Source organism: Vigna angularis, chromosome 10, assembly GCF_016808095.1.
Source record: "Vigna angularis cultivar LongXiaoDou No.4 chromosome 10, ASM1680809v1, whole genome shotgun sequence".
In the NCBI taxonomy this organism is placed as follows: Eukaryota; Viridiplantae; Streptophyta; class Magnoliopsida; order Fabales; family Fabaceae; genus Vigna; species Vigna angularis.
In genome coordinates, this window is record NC_068979.1 from 4,451,545 (window position 1) to 4,471,189 (window position 19,645).

At 35.0% G+C, this 19,645-nt stretch overlaps 2 protein-coding genes and 1 pseudogene across 2 annotated transcripts; 1 reads left to right on the plus strand and 2 right to left on the minus strand.

Moving 5' to 3' along the window:
• Positions 1 to 1,584: 1,584 nt before the first annotated feature.
• Positions 1,585 to 8,540, minus strand: LOC108335717 (immune-associated nucleotide-binding protein 9). The gene is given in 7 exon segments (XM_052869480.1): positions 1,585 to 2,870; positions 2,986 to 3,123; positions 3,203 to 3,367; positions 4,425 to 4,684; positions 8,025 to 8,078; positions 8,081 to 8,135; positions 8,505 to 8,540. Coding segments are annotated over 7 exon segments (849 nt in total). The 3' UTR covers positions 1,585 to 2,729.
• A 5,352-nt stretch (positions 8,541 to 13,892) lies between these two features.
• Positions 13,893 to 16,004, plus strand: LOC108334768 (uncharacterized). The gene is made up of 3 exons (XM_052869666.1): positions 13,893 to 13,975; positions 14,480 to 14,630; positions 14,725 to 16,004. The coding sequence occupies exons 2-3, from the start codon at positions 14,628 to 14,630 to the stop codon at positions 15,148 to 15,150; spliced, it is 429 nt and encodes a 142-aa protein (XP_052725626.1). The 5' UTR covers positions 13,893 to 13,975; positions 14,480 to 14,627; the 3' UTR covers positions 15,151 to 16,004.
• A 375-nt stretch (positions 16,005 to 16,379) lies between these two features.
• On the minus strand, positions 16,380 to 18,979 carry LOC108334770 (G-type lectin S-receptor-like serine/threonine-protein kinase LECRK2; annotated as a pseudogene).
• Positions 18,980 to 19,645: the final 666 nt, after the last annotated feature.

Consider the following 19,645-nt stretch of genomic DNA (forward strand, 5'->3'; position numbering starts at 1 on the left):
AAAATATAAATATTTCCTTTAATAGTGAAATCGTAATGCTTACAACTCATTCTTACATTTCTCTTATTACAAAAATTTTAATGATTTTCTAACGGTGTAAATTGTTGGAGTAATGAAGAAGATAATGCATTGAAAGAATAACAGAGGTAGAGAGGAATGAAACTGTATTATCTATATATTCAGTTCTGTATGGATTACAAGTGTTTTTATACAAAGCAAAGAAAAACATATGTGCAGGTGTTATATTGACAGCTGCACTAGTGCAGAAAAGACTTTAAACGTTTATTATTTTGGGTTTTTAATGTTTGATCTCTGTCCAACGTCTATATGAGTGACGTTAATGAGACGTCAGACCCAATAGGTCAGACGTCTATATAGACGTCCGATCCATACAGGTTAGACGTCTATATAGACGTCCGGTCCATACAGGTTAGATGTCTGTATAGACGTCTGACACTATAAATCAGACGTCTAAAACGTTGCCGTATTTGATTGCATTTTTTTCTGCTTGAGGCCTCTCGGGTTGCTCATGGCTCATGATGATTCGAGTTTACAACTTTATGTTTTAGTTGAAGAGAATGTATTGTACGTTTTTTTTGTATTGGATGGTTTCAAAAACATAGTGGAGAGAATTGGAGGAGAGCAAAACGCAAGAAATCGCCGCCCAAGAACACTGCCCAAGGACACGAGTAAAATTAATTTAAAACGGTGCAAAAGTGAGAAAACGAACCTGAAAAGTGTAACCCGTAGAGAGAAAACGCGAGGAAGATGATGAACATTAAGTGCGCGTAACTGCTATCTCGCGTTCGCGGTGTTTTAATGTAGCCATATAGAAGTCGATTCTCCCACATCAGACGTCTATATGGTTGTAGAAGTCTGATTGGCGGGATCAGACGTCTAAATGGAGTTGAAAAGTAACTTTTTAGATTTCAAAAATGAGTATATAGAAGTCGGTTCCCCCCACATCGGACATCTATATGGCTGTAGAAGTCGGATTGGCGGGATCGGACGTATAAATAGAGTTAAAAAGTGACTTTTTAGATTTCAAAAATTAGTATATAGAAGTCGGTTCTCCCCACATCGAACGTCTATATGGTTGTAGAAGTCGGATTGGCGGGATCGAACGTCTAATTGGAGTTAAAAAATAACTTTTTATATTGCAAAAATGAGTATATAGAATTCGGTTCCGCCCACATCAGACGTCTATATGGCTGTAGAAGTCGGATTGGCGGGATCAGACGTCTAAATGGAGTTAAAAAGTGACTTTTTAGATTTCAAAAATGAGTATATAGAAGTCGGTTCCCCCCACATGGACGTCTATATGGTTGTAGAAGTCAGATTGGTGGGATCTGGCGTTTAAATGGAGTCAAAAAGTGACTTTTTAGATTTAAAAAATGAGTATATAAAAGTCTGTTCCCCCACATCAGATGTCTATATAGCTTTAGACGTTTATTCCCTCTAGAATAGACGTCTATATAGTTGTTTTATTTACAGAAAATGCCACCGGTCATTTTTTACGTTGGATATTCGAGGGTTGGACGTCTAAAGGGTGACGTTAAAGGCCTTTTCTGCACTAGTGCTGGCCACCAAAAGCTGACTTATAATATCTAATATTTTCCCCTAAGTCAGATACTTAAGAGAAACAACTCCTATGTTTCTTTCAACATATCAAACTTTTCAATCTTTAAAGGCTTAGTAAATAGATCAACCAACTGCACCTCAGTTTTGCAGTGGGCTAAAACAATTCTATCCTTATTCACTATGTCCCATAAGAAATGAAATTTAACTTCTATATGTTTACTCCTTCCATGACTAATGAGATTCTTGGCTAAGTTGATTGCTGAATTATTATCAATCTTCAACTGAATTGGCTTCTTCATAGGCACCTTCAACTCTTCCATAAGCTCTTTGATCCACACGCCTTGACACGTAGCAAAACTCCCTGTTATATACTCAACTTCACAACTTAAGAGTGCCACCACTGGTTGCTTTTTAGAACACTAAGAAACAGGAGCATAATTCAACATGAAGATATAACCTGAAGCGCTCTTTCTCTCAATCGGATCACCTCCATAATCTGAGTATATGTAACCTGTTATCTCCTCTACAGTTTTCTTTCTTCTAGTAGGGAATAACACCCCACAGTCCATTGAGCCTTTAATGTACCATAACACCCTCTTTGTAGCTTGCATATGAGATTCCTTTGGTTTGCTCATAAACCTGCTAATCACTCCCACACAGAAAGCTAAATCAGGTCTGCTATTACAAATGAAACGTATTGAACCGATGATCTGCTTGAACTTTGTTTCATCCGCATCCTTCTCAGAGTCATCCTTCATCAACTTTAGATTGACTTCCATAGGACTCCTTGTAATATTGCACTCCATCATGTTAAATCTTTTCAGAAAATCATTTGCATACTTCCTCTGATGTATTACTAATCCAGTAGTTGTATAGGTGAATTCCATCCCCAAAAAGTAGCTCAATCTTCCCAAGTCAGTTATCTCAAATTCAGCTTCTATGATTTTCTTGAACTCATCTATGTTGTCTAGATTTGGTCTTGTGACAAGTAGATCATCTACATATAGGCAGATGATAACAAATCTTCCTCTGAATCTCCCTTTACATATACTCCATGCTCGACTATACATTTGTTGAACTTCAGATTGATTAAAAATGAGTCAATCCGCTTGTCTCAGTCCATAAAGCACCTTCTGCAGTCTGTATACCTAGTGTTCCTTCTTCTTCTTAATGAATCCAGGTGGCTGCATAACATACACTTCTTCATCAAGGGGACCATGTAAAAATGCAGATTTAACATCAAGATGAAACAGTGACCACTCCCTTGCACATATGCTATTGCAAAGCTGCTATAAAAAAATCATTAAAATATAAGAGTCACATTATTTAACTTCAAAAAAAAGGTTAAATGACATCAAGTTAATTAAAATGGTTAATATAAAAAGTCATGGACGTAAAGAGTACCATCTCAGTAATTCGCTTTAATTTATCATCATATGTTTGCTGTATTTGCTTTTCAAACTCCGATATTGCATCTTTAGCATATTCTTCTTTAAAAGAATCAACCTTTCTTTGTTGCTTATGCAGCTCCATTGCTCGCTTCTGCAGTCAAATGAATGAAATGATGAATTAGCTGATATCATGTATGCTTTCCAAGATTTGATGTTCACAAAAGCTTCACCTTCAGTTCTGTAAACAACTCATCTGTATAAGGTCGTCCACCATTTCGTGATAGAACAATGTTTACAAAATAGAGAAGTTCTTGAACTTGTCCAGAACGTTTCCCTTCATCCTTAGTCTTGTTATCAAAAAGTACAACACGATTCTCACACAGACCAAGAATTTCCTACACTGCAGTTAAATTCAATATTTCAGTTGAAGATCCACAAAACTAAGAATTTCCCATTTGAGATTCGGCAGATGGACTGTCCTATAATCCAAGATATATTCAGCCAGGAAAAAAAGAGTATCATGCCACTAAAAGAAGCAGAAAATAATACTTTTATTAGCCGGAATTTGTTGACAATTACAAATTTTGATGAGTTTCACATCAATCAAGACAGAGATTTAATAAATAAGAAATAAAACCACCAAAATTAGAGTCTCGCTGACATTTTTTACGAGAGTTAATCCAACATGAAAACAAGGCAAGTGAAGCACTTTTAAGAATTCTGCTACTCGGTTATTTATATCTTTTCTTACAAGATATACCAATATTAAAGTTCACAACATATACAATCAATTCCATATAAGATATTTGCCAAGCATGATACAAGAGCAGATGAGAAAAACAAGCCATTGCACCAATCTCTCTGCATGTAAAAGTTTTAATCTCCAAATGGCATCAGATGGGTGTTTAGACCTGTTTATTTGTGAATTTCATAAGAAAAAAGTGTTTTAATTAAAAAATGTTTAATGTACTCATTATTAGATAAGTTTTAGTAGATGAAAAATTAAAATCTTAAAATAAAACCAGTTTTATTACTTTTCTAATAAGTTAAGAAAGCAGCTTCTAGAAGGGAAAACTCAAAAAAGGCTATGGAATAAATGTGTGCTTTTTAAAGCATATCCAAACATGCATAAAGATATGTTCACCAGGAAAATGAGTTAAAAAATACATTCTAAAGGTTTAGGTAATCACTTACTGAGGGGCATGAACAAATTGGATGTATTAGCCAAAAAAAAAATTATGTACACACTTTCAAAATTGACAATATATATTTAAAATTTCAGCAAAGACCAAATGTATTTATCAAAGTTTTGACCTAAAGGTATAATACGTTCAAAGATTGATAAGCCCGTCATTCAATTTAAACAGAAAACTAGACCACAGGTTAAAAATCCAATGAATATAAGAAAAAAAAAATAGACTTTAATCTAGATTGCAATGCTCAAAGAAAAACCTCTAAAGCCTTTGGAGATTCGCGACCTAAATAATCCCCCAAGCTCTCTTTACTTTCTTCCAAATCATCTCCTCCGGTGAAGAACACAATCATGTAATCTACAATTTTGCTTCCAAATAAAGCAGTTTCTTGTCCCTCAGTAAAGCGTGTTCTAACCGAGAACACCAAAATGGCAGCATGTATCCCATCCTTAGCCAAATCAATGCATTTGACAATTTTCTTTCGAACATACTCAGATCCAGAAGACAAATCAAATAATCCTGTGAAACTTTGTAGGTCAGATGAATGTAACAAAAGCTTCCAAGAAACAAAGGACATAGATAAACACTCTAATAGAATTTCTATTTAATATTGAATAATTCACTATTTTATTGATAATAGAAGGAAAAGAAGGAAGGATAACAGTTATAGCCTACAAGTCTGAGAGAAATCTGTAGACTCCCACTAACAATGATATTCTCCACATCCCTAATAAACTCTACACTCTCTAAAACCAACTTTGCCCCTCCCACTAATTCTTGTTTGACCCCTGACCTTGGGAATTTGGGCCAACAAGAATACACTAAAAAGGGCTTAGGAGTGTGATTCTTATCAATACCAATTTCATTCTCAGTGGATGAATTCTCCATCTCCAAGGAAAACCATTTTGACCCTAATAGAAAAATTCCTAAGTCTCCCTAGCTTGTAGCATCTTGCATGTCCTCAAAGCAATAGGAAAGAAATTGTTCCTTGATAGCAACAATTGATTCCCACATAACTTCCTCTCACTGGCAGAGATCTCCAAAGAATAAGCCACCCAACCAATGACCAACCACCATGTTTGACTTTTAATGTGGCTAGTACAGCTTCTGGAAACAAAGGATCATGGCCTTTTATAGCCACCTGAGGTGGTATAGAGGTGCTAATGAAGTCATTTGTTGGAACACTTGAGCTGAGATATGTAGAACAGGGGATGGATGCATGTTGTCACTGAAAATATGAGCTTGTAGATGGCTTCACCAATGTGAGACAGCACCTAAAAGGGACCGTAGTACCTTGGTGAGACAACTTAGTATTGGTTCAGGAAGCAATCAATCCCGTTCAGTAAAATTGACTTCACCAATGCAAGACGACACCTAAAAGTTTGATGTAAACCCAATCACGTTCAGCAAAACTGGTTTGTTTCCCGTGTGCATTAGCATGTGGTTTCCATATTTTATTGGGCTCCAATGGAAATGACACTTCAATTGTCACAAGGCTTCAACCTGATCCACTACCACTTAATCGAATCTAATATAGTTTCCCCTTTCAAATAACGAATCACAAGTGGAGGAAGATGACCACATATCACCCCCAAAGGGATTTTACCTGTGGCTGTGTGAACGGAGGTTATACCAAAACTCCTGAGACAATAAAATACACCACTCTTTGAGTTGCTCTGATGAGAAACAATGAAGGAATGTTACTAAACAACTTTAGAATAATAGAAATTTGTCATCCCTAGAACAGTACTTTGAATTGAAGACAAAAACAACTTCCAAAATCTACTGAGGAATAAGGGATCACAATCACTACTATTGACTTTGGGAACCCATGCAACTTGACAACATATTTAGGAATAGACTAAGCCACTGACTTTTTTTGGAAGGATGTTTGAGTTCAAGGAGATAAGCATACTTGAATAAGCAATCCCACCACAAAAATGACCTCACAACCATGTAACTTGGTAACCTGATGATAAAATCCATGGAAATGTCTTCCTCAGTCCATTCTGTAAGCAGAAGAGGTTGAAACAAACCAAGGGAAGACATAGCAGAATGTTTACTTCTTAGACACGAATAAATTCCATGATTCCCTTTGTCATGCCTAGCCAAAAGAAGGTCCTTGTAACACATTTGTAGGTCTTAGTGAACACGGAACATCCACCCACTAAAGTGGAATGAAACTCAGTTAGAAGGATATGAATGAGAGTGGACATCAGCAACTACCCTTAAAAAAAACAAACCTTCCCTCAGCTCATAAGCTAGACTAGAACTTGGATCAACCTATAGCTTATCCTATAATTGGTTCAAATTTGGATCAAGAATAATTATTTTATTAGTTTGGGAAAGTCCGACCAATAAGGGCTCACAAAAAAGGAGTTTAGATTACCAACATTGTCCCTCCTAGAAAAAGCACCAACTGCTTTATTCATAGGCCTAGGCTTATAAATAACTTCAATTAGGTAACACACTAAGTTGAAAAGTCAACATTGTTGGTCTTTTGACAAGAAAATGTTTCAGTCTCTAGTGATCTGTGAATTCCTTAATACTTTGGGAGGAATAGAGTCTCCAATGTTGAATTGCTAAGGAAAGAATCATGATTCCTTCTTATAAACTGATTTTGGTAATACACCTAAGGATAGTGCCTTGCTAAAACATGCTACGGGTCACTGATCTTGCATCAATCCCATGCCCAAATGTAACATGTTCTATAATAAATTCCTTTAAGAAATCAGGTTAGAATAAAAAATGTGGCAGGGCAAGCCTTAATCAAGGCATCACTTGGTACAGAGGAAGAAACCCTTTAGTATCTTCTGAAACAGGCATGAAACTCTAGAATTTGTTGCAGCTCACACTCAATGGGAATATCATTATAGCACTAGTATCACCTCCATGTTCTGATTTTTTTTAGTATTCCTCAAGTTCACTTCATAGTCTTCTGCCATCTCTATTAAAATACACTGTAAAGCTATAGTTTGGTACTTGTCCTATATGTGGTTCCCTTTTAGAGTAATAGTTCATCCATTCTCATCAAGACTCAGTGTCTTCCTCCAATCTATTATGGTTTGTCCAGGTTGTTCCAGCAAATCCACTCCTAACAATAAGTCAACCCCTCTTAAATCCAACACACAAGCATCCATATCCAAATTATACTAGCCAACTTTAACCTTCAGTCCCTCACATAAATTGAGAAGCACACCAGCTACCATTTCCAAAGTTGACTATAAAGCCCCACGTATTAGTAAAACTCATTCCTAGAGTCCCAACAGACTACAAAGGCATAAAGTTGTGACTGGCAGCACTATAGACTAAAGATTAGAATTTAGTACCCCTCCAAAAGTCCTTCAAATTTAAGGGATTTTGAACAAGAAAGCTCTTTGCGGTTGTTGAAGGGTCTACAATTTAAGATTTGTCATACCATCTCCTTCCCTTCCTCGGCCTCCTTCCCCTCCATGGTTATTAGAGATTCAATATTTAGCACCTCTCCGTCCTAAACCAGTGAAACGAGTGTTGGCATAGATGACTTGGGCAATGATCTCAAACAAAACACAAAGGATAGCAATTCCCATATAACATTGAATAATCCGCTATTTTATTGATAATAAAAGAGGAAAAAACAGGGAAGGATAAGAGTCGTAGCCCCAAGTACAAGAAAAAGCTCTAGACTTAACAACAATATTCCCTATACCCCTAATGGAATCTACACTCTCTCTATACAACCATTTATTCTTACCTACGGGTGTATTGGGCCATAACCTGGGGGATTTGAGCCCACGGGAGTCTGCTAATAGGGAATTATGAGTGTGATTCCTATCACAACCACACATGCTCCTGAATTAATATGTTATCATGTCTTTACCTGGGATGTCAATAACATTAACACGCTGTCCTTCATCTAGTTCTGCTGTCCCAATTCACATGTGATGGATACACCAGAAGAGCTTGCCAATAGTTTAGAAGATTTTAACCACTATGTGATAGTTGTTAAGTGGTTAATAGAGTATTGACTGAAAATTGTAGAGAAAAGTTAAGGAGAACAAGGACTCTCAAATTTCCTTAGAGTTCCCTTTTGTACACTTCTTGGTTTTCTTCTGTCTTGGACCTGTGATATCTCTTTTATCTAGATCTTGAAAACAGAATAAAATCAATAAAATCCCTATTTATTTTTCTACTCTACTTCATCTAAATATTATCCAATTCTCTAACAAAATAGTGTAAAAAGATTAATAACTAGTATCTGCCCCAAATTTCATAATCCAAGTATATAAAAAAAGGATAAATTTATTACAGTAAACCAATTATTGATTTTACTGCATTCTTATATAAATTAACTATTTACAAATTTGCAATATATGGTTGATAACACTATCTCCATCATTGGCTATGTCAAGAAGACAAATTACACTTGGTTGATGACTGTAATAAATCAAAGAGTAAATTTCAATCACTGTTTCTCTACTGTAGTGTTAAATAAATAGTTAAGAAGGATACAGGTGTTTCTCTGTTCTATGACAGGAGTCGGTCTTTACTGGTGTGTAAATTGACAGAAACTTTACAGTCACACCAAAAGATTCTTTAAAGAACTTGTTTTTTGGGCCAATCCATCTTTTGAAAATTTGTTGATTCTTTCTGCTTTCATAATTTTGAGGAAAAAGTGCTACGTGCTTGAAGTATTGGTATTTTCTTTGAAAAGTATATTGTAAATTAATTGTCATGTTGTTTTATCCAATTAAAAAATTTATTGGATTTTGTATTTATTATTTTAGTAAGATCTGCGTGTTTTAAACTAATTTGCTGTGGATATTAATATTTTTTTTTGTAGGAAACGTTAGAGTATTAGGACTGGGTGTTTTAGGAGTCTTGTCTTGTTGCTTTGCCCGTGATGGACAAAAGTGTGAATCAAAGTCATCTTACATTATATAATCTGTTGGATGACTTTCTATCATTATATTAGATGACTTTCTTATAGAGCATGGAGCATTTAATTGTAAATAAATTTGTCTTGTTATATCAGTTTTTGGTGTAGTTTTTAGTTAATCCACAGGGCTTTAATTGAACTTATCATAAAAGTAAGCAAGAGTATCACTTGTTGTAGCACCTCTGATACAAATTGAAAGCAGGAGTATCACTTCTTTAGTTGAAAGTCTTGTTATTTTGCAGCACCTGATACAAATTGTATCACCTTCCCTTTTCTCGCACATTCAGTGAAAAGTGGATTATCTTGAGTTTTCTCATGTGTTAAGAATTTTCCTGTTCTTTGCCTGTTTCATTCTCCTGTTTTTTGTATGCATTTTTTTTTTCTTGATATGTGGACTGATGATCTTAAGCACCTGTGCTGGCTGCTAGTCAATATCTTTAACACCTGTCAAGTGCTATAGTTTAGAAATGCTGAATTTAACGTCTTTATGTACTGCAGGTTGCCTTTAGGACTAAGGTATTCCACCCAAACATCAACAGTAATGGAATGTCTTGACATTCTAAAAGAACAATGGAGTCCGACCCTAACCATTTCTATGGCTTGATATTAAGTGTTTCTTAATGTGCAAAATTGTCTATCGAGGAATGAGATTATTTTCAAGCATAAAAATTGTCTATCATGTACTGTAGCTTGTTTAGTTTCTATTGATATGTGAAACTGTTGTGTCGTGATGTTATAATGTCTCAAAATTTAATTAATGACTTGTTTATTGTTTATGTAAAAAAGTCTTAATTTAAAAAAAAAGCCCATGGACTAGCCTGAGGGATATTTAGCTGGGTTTTTTTAGTGAGAATTTATTTTGAGCCTTTTTTGACCTCAATCTAATTGGTCAAAAAGTATTGGTAGCTTTGTGAGTTTTGCTAATAATTTTGTTTCTCTGTTTTGTAGTGACCCTAATGGCTCTTGAATTGTTTGGGAAAAATGTTACAGAGGTGAGTTCCTCATTTATTCTCTTTAGATTATGCCTTTCTCTAATTTCTTGATTTAAATGATCCGGATGTATTGGACTGTGCAGTCATTAATTATTTATTGTTTTGTCATTAATTGTTTATTTTACCTACAGCAAATGTCTGGTAAATACTTATATCTTCATTTACCAAATCGACTGTTTGAAATGAAGGAAGAGAAGAGAAGGGAGAAGACATCTCTCACCAAAGTTTTTAAGAGCAAGGCCGCGGTTGAAAGATATATTCAAAAATATTTTCCTGATGCTGATCCTATTGCTTTTTTGAATTCTCATCATCTCCACCTCCAGGTAAATTTTCTATGCATATTACCTATTATCTGTAGTTGTCTATTTTGACTGCTACTAATACCATACTTAACCTATTAAATGTCATGTGTACTAAGATAGTGAAACAAAAACTTTAACAAAAAAATCAATTTAGAAAAATTGTATCAGCGACTGGTTTTGGTGAGACATCCTCTGATATTCTAAAAGAACATTTTAGAGTAATAGAATAAATATGTTTGTATTAGCATCTTCTTCTAAAAAGATACATCTAACCTTCTACCACCAAATTCATTATAAAAAATAATAATAAGATGACACCCGTTATTTTTTTATTTTTTAAAAGAAAAGAGAATAAAAATTAAAAAATAATAATGTAAATGAATGTAAAAAAATTATATATATATATATATATATCAAAGTATATTTTTTTCCTAATAAAATCAATTTTATTCACATTTTCAAGTGAAATTTGATGAAATTTTATAAAGAATCGTAACAAAAACATTACACTAATAAAACAATAATTGAATATATATATATAAAATTTTGATATTATTTCTAATTCAAAATATTAAGATAACTTTCAATAATTTTAAACCCTTACTCTTATATTAAAAACTACTATTAATTAGTCAACTTGTTACGTTCTACTTCTCTCGCACACCATGTATTCTAACATATTTTCCAAATATAGATTATTTTAATTTTAATGAAAATGTTAGGTTATTTATCCTATTTTATCATCATTATATTGTGTGAAGGAGTATTCTATTTATCATGATTATATTGTGTGAAGAGTTATCCTATTTATTATGATTATACTGTGTGAAGAGTTACCCTATTTATCATGATTATATTGTCCGAAGAGTTACCTATTAGTCATGAACTCTTATATTAATTTATTATTATAAATAAAAGATTATGAGAGGGATCAATTAAGCCCTCTAGAATTATTTGTACAGTTTAATTTTCAGTGAAAAAAACTATTTAATGAGTAGAAACGTATTAATCAAAATATAACTTTTAAAATATGTAGCCAACCGTCACATGCAAAGAGCTGAAAAATAATATATTTGTACGTTTTTTCTACAAATAATCCTTTGATAAAGAGATATTAAAGAGATAAAAAATAATAGATATAGTAGAGAAAAAAAATATTATATAAATAATAAATCACTTTACACTTATTACCATTATTTTCACATCTTTATTGGCCAATGAAATCAAATACTATACATTATATACAAATTATTATACAATAAATTCATGAGATAAATTTTTTTAAAAAACTAATATTTAACTATAAAGTGGGATAAAGGAGAGTTACATATTTTCCAATAAACAAGTGAAAAATAAAAACAAAAATATTGAATTTGTGTTTAATTTCTTTTACTTAGAAATAAAAGAAAAGATGTGAAAAATGAATACAAACGTAAGTAACTTAAAAAATAAAAAATATGGTAATAAATTTTTATCTTTTATTATATTAAATTTTATATTTTATTATTTATTAGAAATTTTAAAAGTTTGTGTCTGCCCCCAAAATCCGTCCCTGTCTGTATCTCTTTAAATTTTGACCTAAATCCGTCCGATTTTGGGTTAAAGTTGGTGCTTTATGTCATCTTAATTCCATTCATTTCATATCCCTATCTTTGGTGTTATTGAGATAAGAGATGTCGTTTCTATTTCTAGTCTATCTATTTCTATAAATGGAAAATTATGCAAAATTTAAAATTGAAAAATCGTTATATAATAATCCAAAAATTGCAATAGAAAAGAAAAAGAGAGGTTTGAGATGATTTTTCAATCTTTTATACTGGAGAATCTAGTATTCTTATGCATGAAGATAATTAATTCGATAGTTGTGGTCGGACTCTATTTTGGATTTATGACCACATTTTCCATGTATGTATTATCACATTTATGATAAATAAGATCATATTTAACCACACTTTCTATAATACTTCAAAACACAAAGAGGTAAAACAAAAAGTCAATAAATGTAAGGAGTGAACGTGACTGTATAGTTTAAAAAAGAATTATAAATATATATGATGAGATAGTTTGATTAAAAAGTCGTCCTTCTCATTAGTTTAGTATCCAACAAAGTTGGGGGAGGTTCAACACACACATAGAACTTCATATGTGATAAGATATTGTCTGCTTTGGGTCAAGCCCTCACGGATTTGTTTTTGGTACCACTCCAAAAGATCTCTTATCATTGGAGATATCTATGTGTATGTAAACCCTTGACCAGTCCTTATTTCACTCAATGTGGGGCTTTGTTTGCACTCCAACATCCTCCCTCAAACAAAGACTTTTAAATGAGTAAGAAGGATGAGAGAGACAGGTGTAGAGTTGAAGCAGTTCTCGAACTCATCAGGAAACAAACACCGCTCACTGTTAAACAGGTTCTTCTTTCACATCCTCTTCCACTCACTCACTGTTCTTTTTGCAAATACATTACTTGTAATTAAAAGTGGAAAATCTATTGAGCTGAGAGTAAACAGTTGCAGTTTTGGTCGTTTTTACTTTAATTACTTTTTCTTGCCTTTAAGTATGCTGGGTTTGTTGGTTATTTATATATATATATATATATATATATATATATATTTATATATATATATATATATATATATATATATATATTTATATATATATATATATATATTCTCCTAAAAGCCGTTATTTGGAGGAGAATTACTCCAAAGTGGTGTTCTGGGTCTGATACAAACATGTTTTTTGTTCTTAACTGTTTCGAGTGTAGGAGAAGTTCTGCAACTATGCTTGTGTGGAACGATTTCTGAAAGCAAAGGGGATAATGTGAAAAGAGCTGCCAAGCAACTCAGAACTTGTCTTTCTTGGAGAGAGAGTATAGGCGCTGGTAAATTATGATATATACATTATTACAGTGCTGTTCTAACATTCTTCTTTTCTTTCTTATTACTTTACATATAAAGGAAAGTGAAAACCAGCAAGAATCTTGCTCTCCCTTTAGATAATTTGAATGAAGTCTTACAGAATGCACCCTATAGATGATGAATGACTCTCCCTCCACACCCTAAAACAAAGGGTTTTCTTCTTTCTTTTTCCTTCAACATAACATTACTAATTTTGTTATGTTAATTATTTTTAAACAGATTATTTAATGGCAGATGAGTTGTCAGGAGAACTGTCTGATGGGTTGGCGTACGTGGCTGGTCATGACGATGAGTATACTCCTGTTTTTTTCTGAACTTGAGTGTGTGTAAACTCTGCAAGTTTCTTCAAGGTGTTTAATTGTGAGATAATGATATAATAATAGTAATGAGTTGAACATGGTGTAACAGATTTTGCGGATGAAGCAAGAGTATCAGAAGTTTCATTCCCAGAAAATGTAAGTCTGGAAACAGAAGAGAAGAATCGTTCTGAACCTTTTGTTTCTTAAATTCATGATCTGCATTGCTGCAGACACTGCAGTAGAACTAAACTGCGGTTCTTCACTGTTGGTTCTTTCTCTCTCTTTCTAGGTTTACTCGTTTGTTGGTCTTTACAATGGAGGTGGCTGTTTCGACCATGCCAAAATACGTTCAGCAATTTGTCTTGCTTTTCCATGCAAGTAAGTACTTCAACCCACTTTTCAACTAAATTAAATTTTATACAAACTTACATAAGAGAACTTATGTCAATCTATTAATATATATATATATATATATATATATATATATATATATATATATATATATATATATATATATATATATATATATATATATATATATATATATATATATATATATATATATATATATATATAAACAAAATTATTGTTCTCTTCTCTCAGAACAATCAAAATCATTCACATTTCACAAGGCACTCTCAGAATGTGTATGGGTGGCCATGAACTGTCACGGTCAAAACTCCTATAGTGCCATGTTGTGAATGGTATTCATGGAACTGATTATTATGAATATCTTGCCCTAGTTCCTTAAATTTTGCATCATGCAGAAGATACTCTCAAATTACATAGAAAATGTTAATATAATTAGGCAGGGACATGGATATGAGTGTGTTTAATGATGTTTGAAGGAATCATGTATATTAAGGAGGCGTTTGGTTGCAGGCTTTTACATGTCTGCATCTGCTTTTACGAACTTACTGCTGGGAGCACTGAAGATAATGGGGAATACTACCCTGGGCGACTGCATAAAGCGTTTATCATAGACCCTCCCTCGCTGTTTCCTTATTTTTGGAAAGTAAACAACATAATTATGGTAATAATCTATCCATTTTCAGCAATGACCAATGCTTTTTAAGTATGGTCCAAAGCCGTGGGAGAGTGAATGATTGTGTGTGCTGCGGGTGCAGGGTGTGGGGACATTCGTGGAACTATCGGCAGTGACGAAGCTGGTTTCATCGTTGGATTTCCACGGTGAGGATGCATCATCGGGGGATTTAACTGGAGGAAGGAGCGTGATGAATGCAGGATCATGTTCTTCTTCGCGCTTTGCGTCTCATCACGTTGACTCCCTCAAGCCTTGGTATCTGAGCCTGTCGGAGACGTCAGTGGCGAGCAGAACGCCGGTGCAGCAGCGCACTCCTCGGCCGTCATTTTTTAAATCGCCGGCGGGAATGGTGTTCCGGCGCGGAGAGAGGGTGTGTCGGGAATCGTTCTTGCCGCTGTGGAAGTTATACAGAAGGCCGTATGATGAAATGGTTTACAGATCAAAGATGCGGGGCCCGGTGGGACGTAACTTTAGACGACGACACGTTTCATTTTCTCAACGTTTCTGAATCTTATGACTCCCATCTTGTGTACGTTTGCTTTTTCTTTCCTCATAACAGCATGAGAAAAAGTAGCAGTGGTAGTGGTAGTGCATTTGAATGGAATGAAGTAAATTATGCAGCAATAATTGAGCGGTTTTTGCTTGAATTTCAACTATATATGTCAGTGTTCATGTGAAATAGAGAACATATTCAACGGCAGAGGAGCGTGGCGGCAATGAATGAATGAATAATGTGATGTGATTAGAGCTTTTTGTTTGTAGCGCTTTTGCTCTTCGTACAGATGAAGAAAAAATGGAAATCAAGAAGCAAGCCACCGCAGAGAAATGAAAGATTATGAAGATCGTGAGATCTTCCATGCATGGTAACGAGGGAGTTACTCCCTCCACCACCACATGTTACTCCCTATACCTCATTATTCCCATTTTACCTTGCACGGATGTGAGAAACCGTTGATTCTACTCCCTGCACCTTTATTTGATTCTCTAGTTTCAGCTTTTTATTTAACACTTGATTTCTGATTCCTTCTCAGTATATCTCTCCAACGCTTCTTGTAATTGTGATTCTACTTATAGAGTGCGGGATTCATTTGCACTTTGAATTTGAGTGAATTTTGATTGTAAATCATTCAATTCAGCTAGACTGTTCTTATGAGCCACAAGTTCTTGAGTAGTGGCGTACTTCTCTGATAGTGCACGGTTCAATGATTCCTCAAGTTCATCAATCTTGGTTCTTAGGTCGATGTTTGTTCCAACCAATAATTCATTTTTGGGAAAAAGACTGAGAAATCTTGCTCTCGGCTTCTAGAACTTGTCGCTTCAAAACTTCATTTTCACTTTACAAAGTAGAAAGTTTACTCAAACTCTCCGGCCCCATACCGAGCTCGCTTTCCCAGTTGCCCAACCTGTTGTCCTTGCGCCTCGGCTGCAACAGGCTCACTGGTCCAATCCCGAATTCCTTTGGGTCATTCAAGAGGCCTGGCCCAAGCCTTGTGCTGTCCCACAACCAGCTTTCGGGGCCCATTCTGGCTTCCCTGGCCAACATAGACCCACAACGGATAGACTTTTCAAGGAACAAACTGGAAGACGACGTTTCCATGCTTTTCGGGAGCAACAAAACGATGCAGATGGTTGACGTTTCGAGGAACTTGTTGGCGTTTGATTTATCCATAGTTGAGTTTCCCACCAGCTTGATATCGTTGGATTTGAATCACTAAACACCACGAATGTTGTCACTGTTAGTGACAGTGGGATTGAGGGCTAGGAGCTTGGACGAACAGGCCGCAGCGCCGACGCGACGTTGGCGGTGGTGGACGCCTTGTAGCCGGCGAACGAGTGCGATGTCGAAAGAACGATTAGGATCATACTCGATCCGTTCGACGACACCCAGGGAAGAAGTGGTGTTCCTTTTGAGATCTACGGTTCGTTGCAGCCGCACCGCCTCTATGAAACGACGTTATGCGCCTCGACTAGTTGCGGCCGACGTCTTGCCGCTTCCGAACGTAAATTGTCTCAGCGCTCTCTTCACACAAGACATTTTTTCTTCTTCTTCCTCTTCCAACTTCAAGTGAGAGGATTCCTTTAACGGATATGCAAGTTCCGTCGACGGAAATCAATATGGTGTGGGGTGTGGGAGCTGTGGCAACGAAGAATGAAAGGAAATAAGATTAGATTAGAATTTTAGATTAAAATAGATAAAAATAAAAGTAAATATTTAAATAAGTTCAGTTTTGGAAATAAAAAAAAGTTGTAGAGGTGCAGGACCAATCTGTGGCGGTGGCGGTGGAGGGAGTAATCCTCTGGTAATGATAATCAGATGATAAAATTTATATTATGAATTATATAATTCAGAAAATAAATTTGTATTATAAATTATATAGTTCAAAATGTAAAATTGTAATACGGAATATGTAAAATTAATAATTTTGACTTTTAGATGTGTAATCTAAAATATTTATAGATTACACAATCCGAAACTATAATTTCAGCAGGGTTTAATTTGATTTTTAAGAAAACACGGGGTGTAGGAAGAAATTCCTTACAAACAAGTACATGAGGAAGTTATTGAATGGAGGGTGTTGCTCCCTTCACCACCACCGTATACATTGTAATCTTCACTGTCTTTTCCATCCTCACAAATCTCAACGTGCCTCCTGCAGCAAATAATCTCCAATAACATAACTCCAAAGTTGTATATGTCAACTTTAGCAGTTATTGGTGCACTCTTTAGCCATTCAGGTGCCATGTATCATTGTCCCTCTTAACTTAGTGACTATTCTAGTTTGATCTTTGTTCAAAAGCTTCGAGAGTCCAAAATCTGAAATCTTGGCTGTGTAATTGGCGTCAAGTAACACATTTTCTGGCTTTATGTCACAGTGTATGATTTGGGTGTTGCACTCTTCGAGCAAGTATAGCAAGCCTCTTGCGACTCCAAGAGCCACTTCAATTCTCTGACCCCATTGAGGCCTTTCTCCCTCTCCAAACAAAAAACTAGAGAGGGCACCATTTGGCATCAACTCATACACAAGAATTCGATGGCTACTCTCAATGCAAAACCCCAAAAGCCTCACCAAATTTCTGTGATGAGTACGACCAATAATTTTGAGCTCGGTCGTGAATTCACTATCACTTTTCTCTATTTTCTTTTCCAGTTTCTTTACTGCAACATCAATCTCTGCATCACCTATTACTAAAGAACCACGATAGACTTTTCCAGAAGCTCTCTTTCCAAGAATCTTAGTAAATCCGTCTGTTGCTTCATGCAGCTCCTGAAAGGTAAATTCTCTGAAGTTGATTCCAATAGTTGTTGCATTCAGATGCTTCTTTTTCCTTGTAAGTCTCCGAGTGAAAGGATGATAGTAGACAGCAAGTGCACCAAAGAAACATGCAAGAGTTGCAGTAACTGCAACAAGAACCTTCAAAAAGACTCTTACATTAAAACTTTTCTTCTTAGGAAGTTCAGATGTCCCAGACTCAATCCTGTTAGCAACTTTAAGCAGTGCTTTCAATCCCTTTGAAGAAGAGTTATTTCTAGCATTCAGCAAGGGCAGTCTCTTCTTAGCACATGTGGAGGTGGAATGGTCATAAGTTGCAGCAACAATGTTACAATCATCTATTACATCCTTCTTACAACTTTCGAAGTCAACGCTAGCTAAGCTAACAAGATGAGTATCAAAATAGAAATCAGTGTCGTCAAAGACCTGGAGCTTGAAGTTGTTCTCTGCACAGTAATTGATGACAGCTGGTGGGTGACACCCTTTGGAAACATCTTGATCATCCAAAGGGATATAACCTGGAATACACTCACACTTGATTGATTCATTGTCAAGAGAAGTGCACAAGCCATACACACCACAGATAGCATTCACTCTGCAGGGATCCTCCGCTCTCCAAACCCTCCTCCAACCGGTCCCATTCCTCTTGTGATAAGCATATTGCTGGAAATTCCCATTCTCATCTATTGTAGCGCGGTGATAGTAATCCTCCACCGGGGTTGGAGTGATTTCGGTTAGGGTGAAGATGTTCCCAGCACCGTCGACACGGTACATGAGAGCAGTGGTAGCATTAAACACCAATGTCATATTTGCGGTTATGGGTGAAGTGTACCAGTATGCAGGGTCTGCCCACAGGTACGCTTTGAGCACCAAGTTGCCATCTTCTTGCATTTGTAACATGAAACTTCCCAACGACTAGTTTGAAGGTCCTTCCCCTTTGCAAAAGAGGGTTTTAGTACTCAGCAAGGTTTGGCCCGGTAAGATGGTGTTGGTTGGAGAGTTGAAACTCTGCCAGACAGGTACTAAGTTGGAGTCCTTGATGACAAAATTGCCATCATCTTGCATGTAGACAGAAGTTGTGTGTGTGTCAATTAACTTTCAAAATTGATGTTTAACATGACTTTGACTTGCCTTCAAATCTCAATCAATCTTTTTCATTTTTATACTAAAATACCGTTTCAATTCATAATACTTTAAATCATTGGTAATGAAATAATTACAAAATGTAATTTATTTAATTATATGTGTATTAAGAATAATTATATAAATGCTTTTGAACTACTACTTTAATCCTACTTACCTTGGTGTTAACTCGTTTATTTTATTTTTGGTGGTTTCATTAATTATAAAAAATAACTCTTTTATATATATATATTACAAATTTTAATTTGTCAAAAAATATTTTGAAATAATTTGAAAAAATAATCTTAAAAAAAGAATTACTCAATAAAACCATAATGACTTGAATATAAAATATTACTATACACATTGGAAATAAGTTAATTGTATATCATACTATTTTTATTAAGCATGTATAATTTTGATTTTTATTTTAAATATTTTACTTTAAAAAAATGTTTTCTTCTATAACGTTAATTTTTATATTTTAAAATTAAAGAAAAAAAAATCTTGCGTTGCAGGGATTAAATACTTGTCTTTAGGTAATGCTAAAGCCCATAAAGCCCAAGAACACAAGCTAAAAACAAATACATGGAAAAAAGGTATTTCTTA